Source organism: Hippoglossus stenolepis, chromosome 18, assembly GCF_022539355.2.
Source record: "Hippoglossus stenolepis isolate QCI-W04-F060 chromosome 18, HSTE1.2, whole genome shotgun sequence".
Classification (NCBI taxonomy): Eukaryota; Metazoa; Chordata; class Actinopteri; order Pleuronectiformes; family Pleuronectidae; genus Hippoglossus; species Hippoglossus stenolepis.
The window spans coordinates 18,228,542-18,247,389 of NC_061500.1; the positions used below are offsets into that span (position 1 = coordinate 18,228,542).

Here is an 18,848-nt window from a genome sequence, read left to right on the forward strand (position 1 = left end):
AGGAAGTGTAAATGATATAAGGATAATAATATCCTCCAAGTCACGGAACATATGACTATCTCCTACATGTCATCTATTTTATTATGAGTTCAGGCAACTAACAAATTTTAAAAAACGACAAACACTTAATTATAGACATGTTTGAATAAAAGCAAGTTTATTTAATAAAGCGCATCCATTAATCATATCTTTATATATTTAAATATACCTTTTAATTGGGTTCATAGAAGAACCTGCAGCTGAAAAACCAGGGTCAGCTGTTCAGAAAACTTTGACTTATTGTATGTTTTTAACCGTATTTCCCTTTAAATGTCTCATTAATTAAATTCTTCCGATCCCTTTGACTTCCAGATATTGTCTAAACATAATACTCCTGCCTCAAGTATCATTAATTCACTGCATTTGTGAAAATGTAAAATAAGTTAACACTCATTGACACACTCATTTTGTAGCCTCATTGTTTGACATTCATTTATTCCACCTCGCTGGGTGAATATAAATGAAGATTAAGTGCCACTTGTATTAAAACACAGCCGGTCACACCACAGTTATTCACAGAAGCATCAAACCTCGATTACCATTTAAAAAATAATGTAAATCCGACATTGCACTCCAGCTTTATTATCTTTGTTTTTTTGAGTTTTTCTGATGCTCTTTACTTCTCAGCAGTCTCCTTCGAATAAATAAGTGAAGAGGTAAAGAGGTTAAGTCTCATACTGACAGTTCTGCGAATGTAAAAATGTAGTTATACTGTGTCCTGGAGTGATGGAACACTATGAGGAATCTGCACAGATCAGTCTGATGTCAAATGTCAGTAAGCTGCTGAATATCATCTTCTTCTTGTAAATATACTGCATCTGTTGGTTTTACCACCAAAGGGGAAGGTAACCTGCTCGGGTTCAGCTGGTGACACTGGAACTCACTGGGATAGTGGGGTCGCGTATGTGCACGATGAGCAGTGACATTTTTGGCACCATGAGTCGTGGGTCATTATTAGAATTCACACATTACATCTATTGCTCTCACCGGATGGACATTTGAGTTCATGTCATAATAGTTGTGAGTTAGAGATACGCGCACACTTTACGTTTATGGAAGCCCATTAATGCCAGAAAGAGGAAAAAAATTAATGAAATATTGTGCAAGAAACAAAAACAAACATTGGTCAAAATAATTCATTTTTATGTAAAGTGCCTCGAGTTAATGTTTATCATGATTTGGCGCTATACAAATCAAATTGAATGTGTCTGTATCATAATTCAATGAAAAACACATAAGAAGTAAAGTTATATTTTCATTTCATTCATATCATAAAAATTGTTTTAAAGGCTTAATGAAAACGTATAATAATGCACTACATTGGTTGGATAACAGTGAAAAACAACAGACCTTTTCTCTCTGTTTTCCATGTTTGGATTTGTTTTAAATGTGGAAAATTCCTGTCAAAATAAAAACTGTTCATTCAGTTATTGAAACACGGCTGATGCAACAAACATGAAGATGACACATTTGTTTGATATTTGGGTATTTTATAATCTGCCATATGTTCTGACTTAGTGTTTCACAATTTTCACTTTGTCAGCCAGAACTAGGTTGTTCAGAATTATTATCACCTCCCATGTCTTAGTGATGAGTTTTTCTTTTTAATATATATATATATATATATATATAACTGTAACAACTCACTAAATGAAAATTATTACTGAGATGCTCAAAAGTCAAAAGGCTTGAACTTTGTATTGGTAAATTATGAGATATTATGGCAAAACTATGAAAATGAAGTTCACCTTTTAAGTAAAAATGATGGCATAATAAGTGCTGTTATTCAAAAGTCTAAATTATGACGACCTAGAAAGTCAGAATAATGAAATATTTTGTCAAAAATATATTTTGAATCATACTTTAACTATTTTTTATTTTCCTGGCAGAATGGGCTTCCATTATTACTATATGCTGCATGGAGAGCAGTACATTATAAATACAATTATTGTGTTTTTTTGTTGTTGTTTTTTTGTTTTTCTGAAGACAGCTTTTACATTTCTCTGCAACATTTTTTAAAACCAGGCCCCGTATGTTTTCAATTAGCGGAGCTGCATAGTTTGAACTGACAGAACGCTGGTGATAGAGCTGCACGAACAAGGACAGGAATTTCAAATAAATGACTGGGACACAAAAGTGTTGCTCTCATTTTCTCGAGAGTAGATTAAAAAGTAAAAAGCCACATTGATTGTTGTGTTTTCTTAGCAGGTTTACGTTGTATTTTGGTGGGTATTGTTTCCTTCATTGAATAAACAAACCCTTGGAAAAAATCGCCTCAGTTTCCTGTGAGTCGACATCTGGAGTTGTGTAGTTTTAGACAGAACATTTATTGCACACTTTTGAGTCCCAAACCTTCATCTGTGTAGAAATGTGCACCCACTGTTTACTCTGGACTTTAAGCAACACAACATTAACCGCTTGAATTAAAACAACTTTCCACTTTCCATCCCACAACTTGAGTTTACATTCTCCTCCGTCCATCACATGAATCGTCCCATTCTGTAAAAACCTTCAGAGGCCAAAATACTTTCTGGCGCTCTGTATTTTCCATCACTGAAATATATAATTCTCGTGTATTTAAATAAACATTTTCTAGAGGAATTTCTTTTCCCCTCTTCTGTCGTTCCTCTCACCTCATGCACATGAGATTTCAGCTGCGGTGCGAGTCCCTGGTGGCGGTTTGGTGTGCGATCGGTGGTTCACGAGCTGGCCTTGAGTGATGAACATGGAGTGTTAAGAGTTTTTCGGAGTTTGAGTGACCTCAGCGAGTCCTGTGTCCGGTGACTACATGTGCTGCAACGCCTCCTGGGCTTCTTCTGTGTACACCTCGTCCTTCCCCGCCCACGAGCCAAAGCTGCCGTCAAACTGCGCATTGCGCTGCGAATTCCGCAGTTTGTCACGCGAGAAGAAGCTAAACCTGCGACGAGAGAGAGGAGAGAAGACAGAGGTGATGGTGTCAGTGACAGGGAGATGTACGGAGCATCTGCAGTGACTATCAGTTACATGTAAAGCAGTGTTAGAGTTATGGCAAACTACCATTATGATGCAGTTCAGATCATATGTGTTTCAACAGTTACTCATTTTTCATTCACAACACACACACACACACACACACACACACACACACACACACACACACACACACACACACACACACACACACACCTCAGCTAATTTCATCTCTGTCGTCTGTGGCTCACATATCTCGAAAACCGTCCACCCCATCACCAACATACTTGCCATGTGCATTGTTAAGGGCCCAAGGAAGTGCAGTGTCAAGTATGGTGCGATTTGGACACGTGAATCAACAGGTGACCAGCGCTCTGCAGCCGTGACGAGTCTTGCCACAGCTCAATTACTGGAGTTCACTTTTACAGTTTCAGAAAGAAAGCTGCACGCAAGTAAAAAATAACTGAGAGATAAGCCCCTTTTCACACGTAGCTGCCACAGTTAAGTGGTTCAAATAAAATCAGACAGATCCATGAAGTCAAATAACATTATCAGAATATTTTTTTATAGTTTAGTTTTATTTTGTGGACAATCCATTGCCATCATTGACTTCCTCTCAGCTCTTCAGCTTGTTGTGGGTTCTCTCTGTCTCTACTCTGCTCTTCACCAAGTGGACAGAGATCAGTTACTGATAGTCCTCCTCCCTTCATCCTGAGAAGCTCTTTCGCTGCTTTGGCCGTGTGTTTCAGATCATTTCATCATCATCCTTTGTTACATTGTGATAAATATTGATATTGTTTTTTGATTATTAAAATGAAATGACTGTATAGGTAAATCGTTTAGAAAACAAACTTGCATTGATTTAAGAAAAAGATTCTGGTTGTTTCCTGGATTTGTAAACGTACGGAGACAAGAAGGACAAAGAAGAGACAGGAGGGGGAAATCGGTGTCTGTGTTCACAGGGGACGCACAGTCAGCACAGAGTCGTCACAAACAGACACTTTGTACACACACACCACCTGTGGGCCACACTGCAGCTGGAAGATACAGTGATGTTACAGAATAACATCAAATGATTGTTTACATGATATTTACTGCTTAACAAATCTTTTTCTGAGTTTTCTCATTTCCCACTCACCCACACGCATAACTTTAAAAATAACGGGCCATGGTGTAACAATTTTCTTGATTCTCTTCTTATAGTAGTTATAATAATGGATACAGCAAATTAATGCAATTATTGTTGTAGAAATTGTATTTTCTTCACAGAGCACATTTGAGTTGAGAAAGTGTATTTGTTGCATTAGTTTTAGTTTTTTCAGTTAAATGCATTAGGAGATATGTGCAACAGATTTTAATTTCTTCTGAAGTCTGACCTGGTCCTGTTGTTTATTATTATTAAATATTAATAATTGTATTATTTTTGTCAGTTTAAAGCGCAGGTGCAGAGGTGAACAGGCGGTTACTGGGGTCAGTGGAGGAAAAGACAAGTCGACTACAAATTTATTCTGACTGGCTGATGTTTATGATCCACAATCATCCCAGTGGACGGTGATAATAAGACAGCCCCACGATCAGCCAATCAGAATGCGGCAAAGGTGGGAAAGAGGGCTCAGACAGCCGGCACAAGCAGGGGGAGCGAGGCCGTTAGCAGAGAGAAGCAAAAGACTCCGAAAGCCAACCGAACATAGAGTCATACAAGCGATACGAGACGTCTGATTGGCTGTAAAGTGGGGTCATCTGAGATCAAACCAGCCGCCACCATCGGCATAATGGCTGTGAAGATCCTGTTACACACACATGTAAAGACACACACACACACAAACAGGAAGAGATACACAGAGAGGGGTTGGGGTGGGGGGGGCGAACAGAGGGAGACCACATCAACCTTTTGACCGCTGAGTGACGTCATGTCAAGTTCCCAACCAAACTCAAACCAAAGGAGAAAGTCAAGCCATTGAGTTTATTATAGTGTAAACATGAGCCTCTTGAAACATGCTAATGGTGTGTAGTGTATATTATGTGCTAAACCGGACCAACGAGCCAATACACCGTGCTAACATCAACCATGCACAGAGAGGGGATGTGTGTGTGTGTGTGTGTGTGTGTGTGTGTGTGTGTGTGTGTGTGTGTGTGTGTGTGTGTGTGTGTGTGTGTGTGTGTGTGTGTGTGTCTGTCTGTCTGAGCGAGCTGAAAGGAAAAGTCAAGCATGGTAACCCTCACCTGCAAACAGCAGTGGAAATGAACTTCTTACATCTACTCAAGTACTGTCGTTAGATACAGTTATGAGATACTGTAATTCCATTTTATACAACTTTCTATTACACTTCACAATGTACCTTTTACTCCACTTTATAATGTGTATTTATTGGTTACTATTTGGTTACCATGACCTTTAAATCAAAGCTTAAAACATTATACATGATTTTATTATTATAATGGTTAATCTTTAGTGTTTTTATTCTTTTATGACTGTGTTTTTACTTGTTCTTATATTATTTGTACGTATTTTTACTTGTGTCTTATTTGGGAAGCACTTTGTAACTTTGTTTTGAAAAAGTGCAATAAAAATGAAGATATTATTTACTGTTTTTTCTTCTGAAGAATGAAGAATTGTGATTTGAGCAGCCCGTTGGCCCAGAGGACAGACTGGGATACTTTAGTGGGAGTTTCACTAAGTTTCACTCAGCTGCTGTGTTATCTCTGGTTTGTTTTTAGAGGTCAGACAAACACAGGATGTGGGTCTGTGGTTTATGAATGAGCTGTTTCCAGTAGAAATGGCTGAAAGTGACTTTTCAGCTGAAACACAATTACTCTTGCGGTCACATTGTACATGTGGAGTTAATGTGTGATGACATTATGTTCAGCTGCTGTCACCACCAACCTCAGTATCAAGTGATCCTGTATAACATCACCCACAGTACTTGATCATTTAAGTATTAAAATGTGAGCAGCCATCAAACAGAGCCATATGTTTGGTAGAGCTGCTAAAAGTTTCATTTATACGTTTCTTGAAGACATATAAACGTTTGAGCATTCACGCACAAATTAATCAGCCTTTGACTTTTCATACTTACTTCTGACTCATCTCAGGGTTTCTGCAGGTTTCAAAAAGTTATATTTAAGACTCTTCAAGCCATTTTTTAGAACCATAATTAATTAAATTTGACACCTATGTTAAGTGTCAAGGAATATCAGAGTCTCAGAAATATTTACATTTCCACGTAACTGAAGGTGATTCAGTTCACCATTACAAGCTATGCAAGCCGCCAAAACATTTTTGCAACGCTATAAGCGCAACCTACATGTATTTTAGACCTAATACGTAATATTTTAAAATATGTAACATTTTCTTACGCCCAAATTCAGATGATTTAATTTTAGACTGTCTTTAAGACCCTGCAGAAACCCTGCATTTCAGAGTTCATGAAGGGAGAGTGTGTGTTTTAAGCAGGTGAGTGTTTTCACAGGCACGTGTAGCTGAGTGAGTGATTGAGTGAGTGATTGAGTCTGAAAACGGAGTGTGTGTGTGTGTGTGTGTGTGTGTGTGTGTGTGTGTGTGTGTGTGTGTGTGTGTGTGTGTGTGTGTGTGTGTGTGTGAGTGTGTGTGTGTGCAGGCATGTGAGCATGACATACAAGCGTTTGATTCCGGACTCTGGCTGGGCAGAAGATCTGGAGCGACTCCTCAGTTCAGGCGAGGGAGACGGAGAAGGAGTCGCAGTCTCGTCTACCGTCTCATCACTGCAAAGACAGAGCGTCACAACCATCATCGACATGTTAAGACTAGTTTGGTTCATGAACGACATGCTAACACATATATTAAAACCCACATCGCAGAACTGTTATAGTAAAAAACAATAAAGTCATGGGCTCTGAGATCAATATTGATAACTATCTATGTACAATGCATTAACATGTTTGTACAAGGGTACCCAATTTGCATTTTGATGAGGAAGGAGTAAAAGTGAAGGATTTCTATTTTTATCATTCTCTTAAGTCTTAAATTTCACTATTAGCTAAAATAATAAATACAGGCCCAAAGCCTCATTTCATAATATTTCCTGCTCCGCTACCTTTATCAAGAAATAATATATCTATAATATATCTATAGTTTTTTTTTAAAGCACACAAGGTAAACAGGATTGTAGATGGTGACAACCCTGTCAGAAATCATATCAGAAAAGACATGGAAAATAGTTGTGTGACATTTTAGTTCCAGGATGCAGTTATCAAAGACGATAAAGACCTTTCTGCTCTTTTGTTAACACTGCCATCATTGTGCTACTATGAGATATTATCCTTTCAGGCAAAGAAATACACATGTCCTTTTACCTTCTGTAATAAGCCAGCTCCTCCTGCAGCAGAAAAACTTTGGACTTGAGCTCATTCCTCTCGTGCAGGACGTCCCTCAGCTCCTGCAGCGTGAACCGGGGCCGGTTGGGGTCCTGTGGGTCCAGGCCTCCCATCTCCTCCTCACACAGCGCCTCCTGCCAAGAGAGAAATGCATCACACGGAGGAAACAAAACCTGACAAAGGGAAGGAAGGAGGGCAGGAAGGAAGTGAGGATACCTTGGTAAAATATTGGAACACAGCAGGCATGTCCTCATCGCACATCGCCTCCTGGTGGCAAAAGTTGAACTCTAAGTCAGACCTCGAGCCTTGTTCCAATAAAGTTTAGTTCGAACTTCCCTCCAGCCTCTACTGTTTCTTTTAAACTCAGCACAACAAAGACACTCACTGTTGAACAACCACCTGAAACCTTTTCACACCACATGCAGCCCACTGAAGTCACTCATGCACTGAGCGCAAAGACACTATTATTCTTATTAATCTGTATTCTGTACACAAAGTCCAACTGAAACCACATTTAGATTCCCTTCTGTCATACGTAATGTCAGTGCTTTCTTATTTGCTGTGAACAGGTTTCTACTTAAAAAAAAGAAGGAAAAGGGTCTCTAGGGAAACACCAGAAAAGTTCCTGTTCCTCTTCGCAGCAGCTGCAGTGTCAAGAGTGTCGATGTCTGTCTGTGTTGGATTAACAGGCTCACAGCTCTGGCGAGGTAACGGATGGAAAACCGGTTGGATGTGTGCTAGTCACAAACCACAGCCACAGCTTTTCTGTTTGTACTATTCAGACCTGCAGCCAAAACCTATCTCCTGACCAAATAGCACAAAATGTCTGTGTCTGTTCGATTGCAACTTGACACAGTTTCAATGCTGCTAAATGGGATTGGTAAACTGTAATGAAACTGATATTTCTCTCTACAAAGCAGCACATTTGCAGGTGAGTTTACATTATTCATTATTTATTTTATTTTGCCTCTTTTGATTAATGATAGCTCAGATGTTGTATTATTTTAATTGCATTTATCATTTAATCTTGTAAAGCTCTTTGTAACTTTGTTTGAAAAGTGCTACATCAATAAAGTTTATTTTCATTAATATTATAATGTGCTGCAGCCAAGCAGCTACCTATCCTGAAAAGTGGCATTAGCAGTAATATTTGTTTGTTTGTTCAGGGAGCAAAGGCGCAGGACAGGATGTGTTTTTTTGGTGTGCAAGTTAGAGGAGGTGAGAGGAGAGATGTGTTGTGCAGCAGCTGCAGTCCACTTGCTCTGATGTTACTGCTTTAAAAAAAAAAAAAAAATTTGATTGGCTGCAGGGAAACAAGTTCCAATTCTCTGGGATTGTGACGTGTCCATGCAAAGACTAAAGGCAGCACCGTGAAACCAACAATCTGGATCAAATTATTCAGCAGATGAGAAAAAAGATCTTCATTTCAGTTGGACTTTAATCTACCATTCGTACGGTCAGTGTTACACGAGGGGAAAACTTCATGAGCTCTCAGAGTGATCTATATTTAGAAGGGTCATCGGTGCAGAGTCTCACTCAGTTGGCTGAGGAACCAAAAATCCCACGGACACCCTCTGTTAGCTCACACAAACAAAACACCCATGCACTTCTCATGGGTTGCACAAATGTTAGTCCACTCCCTTTTCAAAAAATGTAATCTATAAGTTTACTTTTCTGCAGGGAGCAGTGCAGGCCTGGAGTTAGGGCAATCACACGTGCTCTGGTTTGCAAACCGGCACTTCTGCATTACCCAAAGCAACACTGCCTCTTCCTCCGTCTCCTCATCCCCGTCCTCGTGTCCCTCTGGGCCGAGGGAACCGGGCAGGGACAGCGGGGCAGGGTCAACCCCACCACACATCAGCTCAGAGAGGTCAGGTCTCTGTGACCAGCCCCCAGCCGCCCCCACTGTAGCAGCTTTGCCACGCTGGTGGAGTAAAAGACACTTTACTACCTGTTTACTGCTATTTTTTGTGTGTGTGTGTTTAATGGGAAGTTAGGGAAATAGACGTTGAGATGCATCTGTGATTAATGCACCAATAAGCTTTAAGAAGGAAATTACAATTATTGGTTCTCATATTGGTTGACCTCTTTTAAAATGGGAACATAGAGCTTCTTTGCATTTTCATTTAATATGACTGGGCAGTGAAGCTGAATTCATAATTATATTTTAAGTCCTTATTACCTTAAGAAATAGTTCTACATTTTTGGAAAGACACTTTTGTGTTTTCCGCCACGAACTGAACTATTGGTTCCATACTTATGGATAATAATGATTAAGTATAAACGTAAAATACAAATTAACGACTGAATCAGATTTCTGTGCCTGTGTGTGTGTGTGTGTGTGTGTGTGTGTGTGTGTGTGTGTGTGTGTGTGTGTGTGTGTGCTCCACAGTAGCACCGCCAAAATGCTAGTTGGCAGTGCGGTGTTTGTGCCAATGTGTGTCTACTTCAAACAATGTGACTGACACTGAGCAGATTGTGTTGGATTTGACGATAATACATTTTGAACAACAGTGACTTTAATGTGACACAGTAAAGAGAGAAGACGTCAGAGGAGATGATGTGTACGACCATTGACCTGGTTGAGGATGAAGGATGCTGAGTTTTGTGTGCTGGTCCAGCCACTGGGAGACATGGACGAGACAAGCTAACAAGGGGACTAATCACAGTTTTTTGCTTCACCACAACATGTTTATTTCTAGGTAGGTGCACGTCAGGATACTTGCATAGATGCACACCCTACACCTCACACAGAAGGATACACTGGCCTTTACTGGGTCACTTCAATATAAAGAGCAGATTGTTTATGTGTGGCATTACTACCTGTGCTTTTTCTGCTGTGACAAGATAAAATGTCAGCTGTGAGAAAAGGTTTAAGATGACAGACAGAGAGAGAAAGGGAGAACTATGGACAAGGATCCTGAGCCAGTTTTTAACCCACAATGCATTGTACTTACATAAAACCAATGAGCTAATAGGATGACCTTCACCATGAAGTAAATCTGCTATTTTTGTCCATCGCTGTAGTTAAATTCACGAGTTCTGAAAGGGACGACTGCCAAAGGCAAACCATAGCTACAGTCTATAAGATGTGCTAACTCATATATTTTAGAACATAGGAGAAGATGGATGATATCCCCCATTAGACCTCCAAACATACAGGGTATATTCTCTATCTATCTTGCCATATGTTCTAAAATATATGAGTTAGCACAATCTAATAATTCTTGCAAAAGTTAAGACTTTGAAACTAATTTTAGAATTCAATTTCAGGCTACTTTTTAGTGATTTTGTGTGCTGTGTTACCTCTGCAGGTGAAGGGGGCTGAGGTGTGGGTTCCTCAGGATTCTGGTCAGGAAGCTCTCCTTGAAGTCGCTCCCTTAAGCGCGTGACTTCCTGCCGCAGGGCGCTGACTTCCTGCCCCCGGGCCTGAGCGCTGGCCTCCAGCTCCACCTTCTGTTCGATGAGCGCTTTCCCCTGAGCTTCCACCACGGAGATTTTATGACGCAGGTCGTGGTTGATCTTCATGAGGCGAGACTGTTGCTGCTGGAGCTGCGGAAACACACAGGCGGACAGAAACAATAAGGACGAGACACAACAGGAGGTGAACTAGACAAAAAGGGTTGAGAATCCACGCAGAGTGAAGGAATATAGAAACAAGTAACTACCATTATTGGCAATAACTCTATCATTACAACTGTCATTGCTGCTGTACTAATCTCTGTCAGATTTATTTCTTTTGCATAAATACTTCAAGCATTGCTACACCTCTTCATTTATTTGAGACACTGTCTTTTCTCATCAATGTTGTGAATATTGTTATTTTGTTGATTCGCTCTGTTACACGCAACCTCTATTCTGTCCGTCCTGGGAGAGGACGGACAGAATTTCTCACATTTGACTCTCTCTGAGATTTCCACATTTTTTATTTCCTAGTTAAACCTTTTTTCTTGGTAGTTTCTCACTCTTGCTGAGGGTTACGGCAGAGGATGTTGCACCTTGTCAAGCCCTATGAGGCGAATTAGGATTTGTGAATATGGGCTATACAAATAAAATTTGATTGATTAATTGATGGTTTGATTATTAATACTATAAGACCACCTTGCTAAAATATGAATGGCCCTTTTCAAAACACTCATTTTGACTTGTCGGCTAAGAGTTTAGCCTGGGTCCAGATCTCGGACCTGCCAACCGTCTGGAATGGGTCTGGAGCTGTGACCTTCGATGACTTTTTCTGTCATCTGGGAAACATCTGACCAATCAGAGCTACTGTACATGCATAAACAACAGTGACACAAAAATAGCGACAACTGAGGGCGAGTGTGATGCGGCTCAACAGCTGGTTCTAAAGCAGAAATATCTACTCTCTCATCTGCTGACTGCCCCTGGCAACCACGAGCACAGCTTCTGTTTTCAGCTGAACGTGCCGTCACGTGCTGACAATGATGATTAATGTGGCCTTTTCTGACTAAGAAATACCACAGGCAGAATTAATAATACTTCACTTCCTGATAATGTGTTCAGCTTCATTTAAGTGAACCTGTGAGCCATGACAGCTATTGTGCCCAAAACAAAAACATTCATATCAGCTTGCGATTTGTAATTTTCAGCTGGCGAAATGGTGAATGGAACTAATAACATTTCAACAAATGGCTGCAAAAGATTTTTTTTTATCAAAAAGTTTTATTCATAGAATCCATATCATCACTTTTTTATGTTTATGCCTGATTGTGTGAAACACAGTAAAATAAGCTAATTTAGGCTGTTTATCTGGTGTAGCAAAGTTAGCACTAAGGCTAACCACCACAGAATTATGCTTGAACCCTCTCAAGATGGAAAGAACAAGTATTGTTCTTCTTCCCAATCTGCTGACAGTGTTAAATGCACCATTACCAGTAACACCCACGTTTTTCCTGCTATGACACGGTCAAATGTCGACATTCTACTAGTTCTTGCAAAATGTAATGGTCGTTGTTTGTTTGCAGTTCCCTGGGCCGAGCCCTTTGTCCCACTTTGTGGTTATTGCGTTGTTTACTACCGATCTAATGCTAATAATAGCAGCTTGTGTGTTGTTCTGTTGAAACAGCCCACGGCGTGTTGTTGCCTTCCTCTGACTCAACGCTGGGTCGGACTTCATCCAGACCTCTGCTGCTTTACATGCAGCCAACATGGTACGAATATTTTATTAAATCAACTAATGTACTGAAATCAAACAGTGTGCAGGCCAAGTTTCCTCGTGCTGCTTTAAGTAAAAAGAAAGAGGAGCCCGTTCCCTTCATCTTACTGCTTCTATGTCCTCGTTTTTCAGCGTGAGCTCACGGTCCTTGGCTCGAATCTCGTCTCTCTGCTTGTCCACCACTTCTTTAAGCTTCTTCATCACCTGCCTCTCTCTCTCCGTCATGCCTGGACACCACAGACAGAGGAGATGACAAAATTATTTTTTATCAGTAAATCAGAAATAGATTTTATTCTTTTTAATTTGTCTTAATTGTTAGAGGAACTGAAAGGAGATGTATAGAGGAAACCCTGGTGTGTGTGTGTGTGTGTGTGTGTGTGTGTGTGTGTGTGAGAGAGAGAGTCTAGCAGGTGTGCTTATACACTGAGGCTGTTCTTTCCTCAGCGTGTCAGGGTGACTGGGAGACTGTGGCCTCTGTGTGAAACCACGAAAGAGACTGGCTCACAGTCAGACACAGAGAAGGCTTCCTTTGTGTGTGCGTATGCATGTGTGTGTATCCGTGTGTGTATGCGTGTGTATGCGTGTGTGTGATGGGAATGTGAGACATAGCCAGGGTCTCTTGTCAGATTTCCATCAAAATGTAACAACCATGGTCTGCGCTGGCCGTAAAGCCCAATATATAATACACACACTGATTCCTTACCTTGTATATTTTAATTTTTTATAGTTTTTAATAAACTATGTATTTTATGCATCAACATCCCAATAAAGATACAAAGTAACAAACATTTGAAAGAAAATCTGCTAAATGAAAGTGTGAGTGTCCATCTTTTTTAAGATTCATCTAGACAAACAGCTGGTGGCACTAATTCTCCAGTCTGTGCCTTTTAAACACTGCAGAAGAAGACACAAGGGGATGACGTAATGAGAGAGCTCCAGTCAGGGACCCTTTCAAGTGAATGGACTTGATAGATGATGAAGAGGAGGGTGAACTCTCCGCACAGTAATTATATGAGTAATTATACAAGTTTGATGAAATTATATATTTTTTAATACAGTAGTTTACTTCAGTACATGTTTAAACAGGAATAACAGGTGTATAAAGTTTGGTGTTTGGGAAGCGAATGCTTGTTTTGAAGTGTCTTTGTGTGACTGATTTCTTTGTTGTTCATGTGTGGGCCAAAGGAAAAAACTGATGAATGTGTTTTTCAGTGGAAGCTGGAGTAATATTTAAAACATGTGCTTCATGTACGTCAGCATTTATTCTCTCACTACGTTTCAATTGCACTTTGTTGCATTTGTTTTTTTACACCAAATATTTCCATTTGCTACATTTTTTATCATTGAGACTTATCATTCTTCTCTTTTTTTAAGAGCCAATTAAAATAAATGTTAAGTAAAAGTGTTCTGTTAGTCGTGATACGTCTGGATCTGAAGTTATTCGAGAAACAAGCTGATTAAACGTTAGCAGCAGCTCAGCTCACAGCCCATCAGAGACGTCTTTTGTCCACAGAAAGTGTCTTATAAAATAGATTTTTATTCAGTTTTTACTGGATTTAATCAGTTGGTCTGTTTGTTATGAAGAGGAGGAGACCTCTGAGGAGAATTCAGCTCCTGAACCAAGGAATCCTAACCAGGAGAAGCTGACTGCAATGAAGACAACACCTCCCATGATCCCGCGCTGCTTTACAACATCACCAAACCCTGTCTTTTGTTATTGTGTTGGCACTTAGCAACAGAACATAACATTTTGCATGTTAAAAGGAACATTTGTGTTACAATACAAATACAGATTTACATTTCTTTTCATTTCCTTTCACCATAGAATAATTTACCTCTCCGTTTTACTATTAAATTGCATAATCTTTTCTTTCCACCAGTGTGTGTGTGTTCTGAGCACACGTCCTCACCCTCATGCCTCTGCAGGTCCTCCTCACTCATGGGGTCTTTGATGGACATGTTGGTGAGCAGGGATTTGTTCTCCTCCTGCAGCTGAGCGATCTGGGTGAGCAGATCCTGAGCTTCTCCTCTCCACACATCCTCCACCAGCTCCAGCTCCTGTACACACACACAGTGAAGCACATGTCAAAATAAAACATTATTATACATTATTGACCCATACTATTACATAAGGACATTTGAACAAGCAAATTCTCATAACAGCCTTCAGGGTGTCACCAAGCTCTAACCACCAGTAAGTTATAATTTTTTATTCCTTGTGTTGTCTTCTCAGATCTTCTTGGCTCATGCTTATTCACTTCATGTGGTTTTAGCCATAGAAATACTGCAACCTGTTACTATAGCAACATGGATCCATTGACAACTGTGTCTGTCAGTCCACTACTATGAACCAAGCTGAGATGTCTCAACAACTATTTTGTTAGATTACAATGAAACTTTGGAACATTCAGGACATTCGTGTTCCCCAGAGGATGAATCATACCAACTTTGTTGATCTTGTGACTTTTCCTCAAGTGCCACCATGAGGTTTATTTTTTTAGAATCCCCAACAACAACAGGTGGATTTCCATTAAATTTGATATAGACAACTTGATCCTCTCACTTTTGATAGAGCGCCATCATCTGGTCAAAAACACCTGCAAGTAACTAATGACATTCCCATCAGCCTCAGCTGTACAGTCACACTCTAAATGGGTGAGAATTATCAGACAGCACATTGTTGTGAGAACGTGAGCAGTGGTCTGACGTTATTTCTACAAAATAAGAACCATTAAAAGAATGCTTAATTAGCTATTATAAGTTTTCTGTTTGCAGTGTATCTATGGATGTACAGACGACTGTCAGTCGATTTATTTGACACTGAGGAAAACCTTTTATATCATTTCAGTTGTTATAATGACTCTTTCTCTCAAATGTGAAAACACGAGATTTGAGGATTTACTTTCGTCTCAGAGGAATTACATTTGAATCACTAATCACAAATATGAAAATTTACTGACATTTCATGTAGAAAATAATACGCAGATTAACTGTAAATGAAAAACATTTGCTGCAGCATTCTCTGCCTGACGCTGCCTCCTCACATTAGAGCTCTGAATCTTCAATCAATAAATGCATAAACTGCTGATACGACCAACAGGGATTCTTTCGCAGACGTGACATTTTCCATGAGAAAATTATGAAGACTGATAATATTATTTCAGTCAGCCGTCACCAACAGAAACATCCACTACATCCCAGTCATGAGACCCAGTTAATGAGTGAACTGGTGACTGTGTTCTCCGGGGCTCAGTCACCGTGGCTCAGTCACCGTGGCTCAGTCACCGTGGCTCAGTCACCGTGGCTCAGTCACCGTGGCTCAGTCACCGTCACGAGAATCTGTCATGGACTTTTTTATAGCAGCGAGCTGACTGGCCGATATAAAACCACCACACTTAAGTACCGTGCTTAGATACAACTCTGAGATAGAGCACGTGAAAATGTACATTATCTGCTACGTTAGAGTCCTGCCCCACCACATGTCAGGAGGTAAATCTGTAGTAAATACTCCATGAAAGTTATCTGACACATACAGTCGAGATTTTACACACAAAAACACAACTTTTACAATAGTTTTACTTCAAAAACATTTCAACTCAGGACTTTGACTTGCAATGGAGTATTTCTAGTAGTTGTACTGGTTAGTTTACTTGTTATGGAGTATTTGTACATGAAGCACTGACTATTTCTACTTGTAATGGGTTATTTTTACAGTGTTATTCTTTGAAATCGAGTATTTTTGGTGTATTTATTAGTAATGGGATATATTGCAATGTTGTATTGGTATTTTTACTCGGAATGGAGTATTTAACAGTGTGTTATTGGTGTCCTTATTAGTAATTGAGTATTTTACAGTGTATTATTGGTACTTTTACAATTAGTGGAGTATTCTATAGTGTGTTATTGGTATCTATATTAGTAATAGGGTATGATACAGTGTGTTATTGGTATCTTTATTAGTAACTTTTGTTTACAGTATGTACAGTGTGTGATTAGTACTCTTACATCAATAACAACCTGTGCACTCCCTCCAGTTGTGGCTGAATCACAGTCGGAGAGGAAAACTTTGCGTGTGGGTTTGTTTACTTGTTTTCTAACACGCTGATCTGAGCTCATTCAGCAGCTTAGTGATTAAGTGATTATCGGAGCCCTGCTCGCACCTTTTTGTGCCTCCTCTCCTTCTCCTGCCGCTCCAGCCGCTCCAGCCGCAGCCTGTCCAGCTCCAGCCGCAGCTCATCGGTCTCCGGGCTGATGGTGTTCCGGCTCACCATCACCTCCAGGATCTCCAGCACACGCACCACTTTGGGCATGAGCCTGGACAGAGCCTCGCAGCCGTACTGGTCGATGATGCGCTCGAACTCCTGGCCCACCACGGCGGCGATGTCGTACACGTCCATCACCGTGAGGTCAGCCACATTCTTCTCCAGGGCCGACCCGGACTCCTCCATGACGGGACACTTCGGCCCTCCCCGGCTTCCTCCTGTGGTTCCCCCGCCGCCGCAAACTTCCTCCCTCTGGAAGAACAAGCCGCTAAGTTCCTCTGGGTCTCTGTCCTTTAAGAACAAGCACACCGTGAAGAACCACTACACACTGTCACTACCGCCCGGCCATTACTGACGCCTGGGTCCGGGCTCCAGTGTCATTTATTGGGGGTAAATATCGTCTGTGTCCCATCGCTGTCCTCCCTGCGCTGCGAGAACTCCTCCAAAATAAAACCAGTCACGTCCGGCTGCACCTTTCACAATAAAAGAGCAGCATTAAAGGTCCAGTGTGTCAGATTTAGGTGAAAGGGATTTAATGGCAGACATTTTATATAAAATAATCCTAGTGATGTTTCCACTAGTGTGTTGCATCAAAATTGTACAAATAGTTGTTTTTTTAACCCCAGAATGGGCCTTTTATATTTAAATACTTTATATTTACATAAGGAGCGGGTCCTCTCTACGGAGGCCGCCATGTTTTGTACAGAAGCCCAGACTGGACAAACTAAAAACCTTTTAGATCTTTTATGACGACCACAGGTTCTCTTTCATCTTTGGAAGGGGAGGGTGAGGTGAGGGGTATTCAGAACATGCAACTTCACCACTAGATGTTATTAAATCCTACACACTGAACCTTTAAGGGGATGTGCTGCAAAATAATTTCTGAGTCAAAAATGTTCAAAGACCAGGGACGTGCAGAGGATGTCAGAGAGGCAGGGGCCTGAATTCATAAAAAGGCACCTTGTGCAAATAACAAATAAGCATATGTCTGAAAAGTATGGTGGCTGAGAGAGCTAGATGCGCTGCAAATTAAGAAAACAACTTCATCAATTTGATGATACGTGCTGCAAAAAGTTACAACACATGCAAACTCAGTTTCTGTATTTGCATGCGTTGTTGTTATTTCTTGTTTGTGCTACTTTAAACCTCTAGTCCACTAAGCTTTTAAAATATTACTTAGGGGAAAGTAGTGATTAAGTCAGTGATTAATCTCATTAAGGTTGCGTTAGTGTTTATGATTTTTATTTAAGATTAGCATCATTTACCTTTCAACTTGGGAAGCTGTATTGCGCTTTTATTTTGAAGGTAGAGATGTGTGTTTCCGGTGTGTTTTCCTATCCTTACTTGTTCTAACTTGACACAGGCTCTCGCTCTGTGCCTTTGGGAGCCAGTGGTCACTTCCATGGTGGTGAGGCTGCAGTTTGTTGTGCGCATGACAGAAATAAATAACAGACAGATGAGGTCGCTGTGAGAATCTATTCCATCAGCATGAGAGAGAGAGAGAGAGAGAGAGAGAGAGAGAGAGAGAGAGAGACTGACAATTCTAATATAAACAACATTCACAAAACAATATAATGTCATTTCAGGTGTTGTTTAACATGAATGTATTTGTCAACAACTTATACAGAGGATCGTAATAATATTTAATGAGATTCATACTTCGTTTAAAATAGAACTTTTATATTAGCTGTTCATGGGTGTAAGAATCGTTCACAAGAGAGTTTACAACTGCTTTCAGCGGATTTTCGTCACCGGCTTATAATATTTTTCACTTTTCTTGGAATGCTCTATTCATTCCTCATATTTGTAGCTTGATTTGACTGACTTGTTTCGTGTGGTGCATGGTATCCGCAGTGGAAAGCTTGAAGGAGTAGGTTAGACATAAAATTTGAAGACAAAATATAAGGAAGGGATAGGACTCGATAAGTTCACACTTTATTTCTTCTGCTTTTGGACATAAAATGTTCACTTAAATTATTGTTATTGTTTTCTTTCTTGTCTAAAATACCCCCCCCCCCAAAATGTTAAATTCATTCATTCATTCAATCAATTAAAAAAAAGAGTGTATT

General features: G+C 40.1%; 1 protein-coding gene across 5 annotated transcripts; it reads right to left on the reverse strand.

Moving 5' to 3' along the window:
- Window positions 1-136: 136 nt before the first annotated feature.
- rilpl1 (Rab interacting lysosomal protein-like 1) lies at window positions 137-17,217 on the reverse strand. 5 transcript variants are annotated; one of them, XM_035141436.2, is made up of 10 exons: window positions 16,678-17,217; window positions 14,428-14,575; window positions 12,626-12,744; window positions 10,648-10,893; window positions 9,092-9,265; window positions 7,558-7,608; window positions 7,321-7,475; window positions 6,625-6,729; window positions 4,688-4,775; window positions 2,813-2,956 (listed from the first exon to the last, which is right to left on the reverse strand). In XM_035141436.2, exons 1-10 carry the CDS (start codon window positions 16,963-16,965, stop codon window positions 2,951-2,953), a joined length of 1,380 nt encoding a protein of 459 aa, XP_034997327.1. In that variant the 5' UTR covers window positions 16,966-17,217; the 3' UTR covers window positions 2,813-2,950. The 5 variants fall into 5 exon arrangements, with proteins under 5 accessions (XP_034997326.1, XP_034997329.1, XP_034997330.1 ...); XM_035141435.2 differs by lacking the exon at window positions 4,688-4,775 and having other exon boundaries at window positions 137-2,956; XM_035141437.2 differs by lacking the exon at window positions 2,813-2,956 and having other exon boundaries at window positions 4,682-4,775.
- Window positions 17,218-18,848: the final 1,631 nt, after the last annotated feature.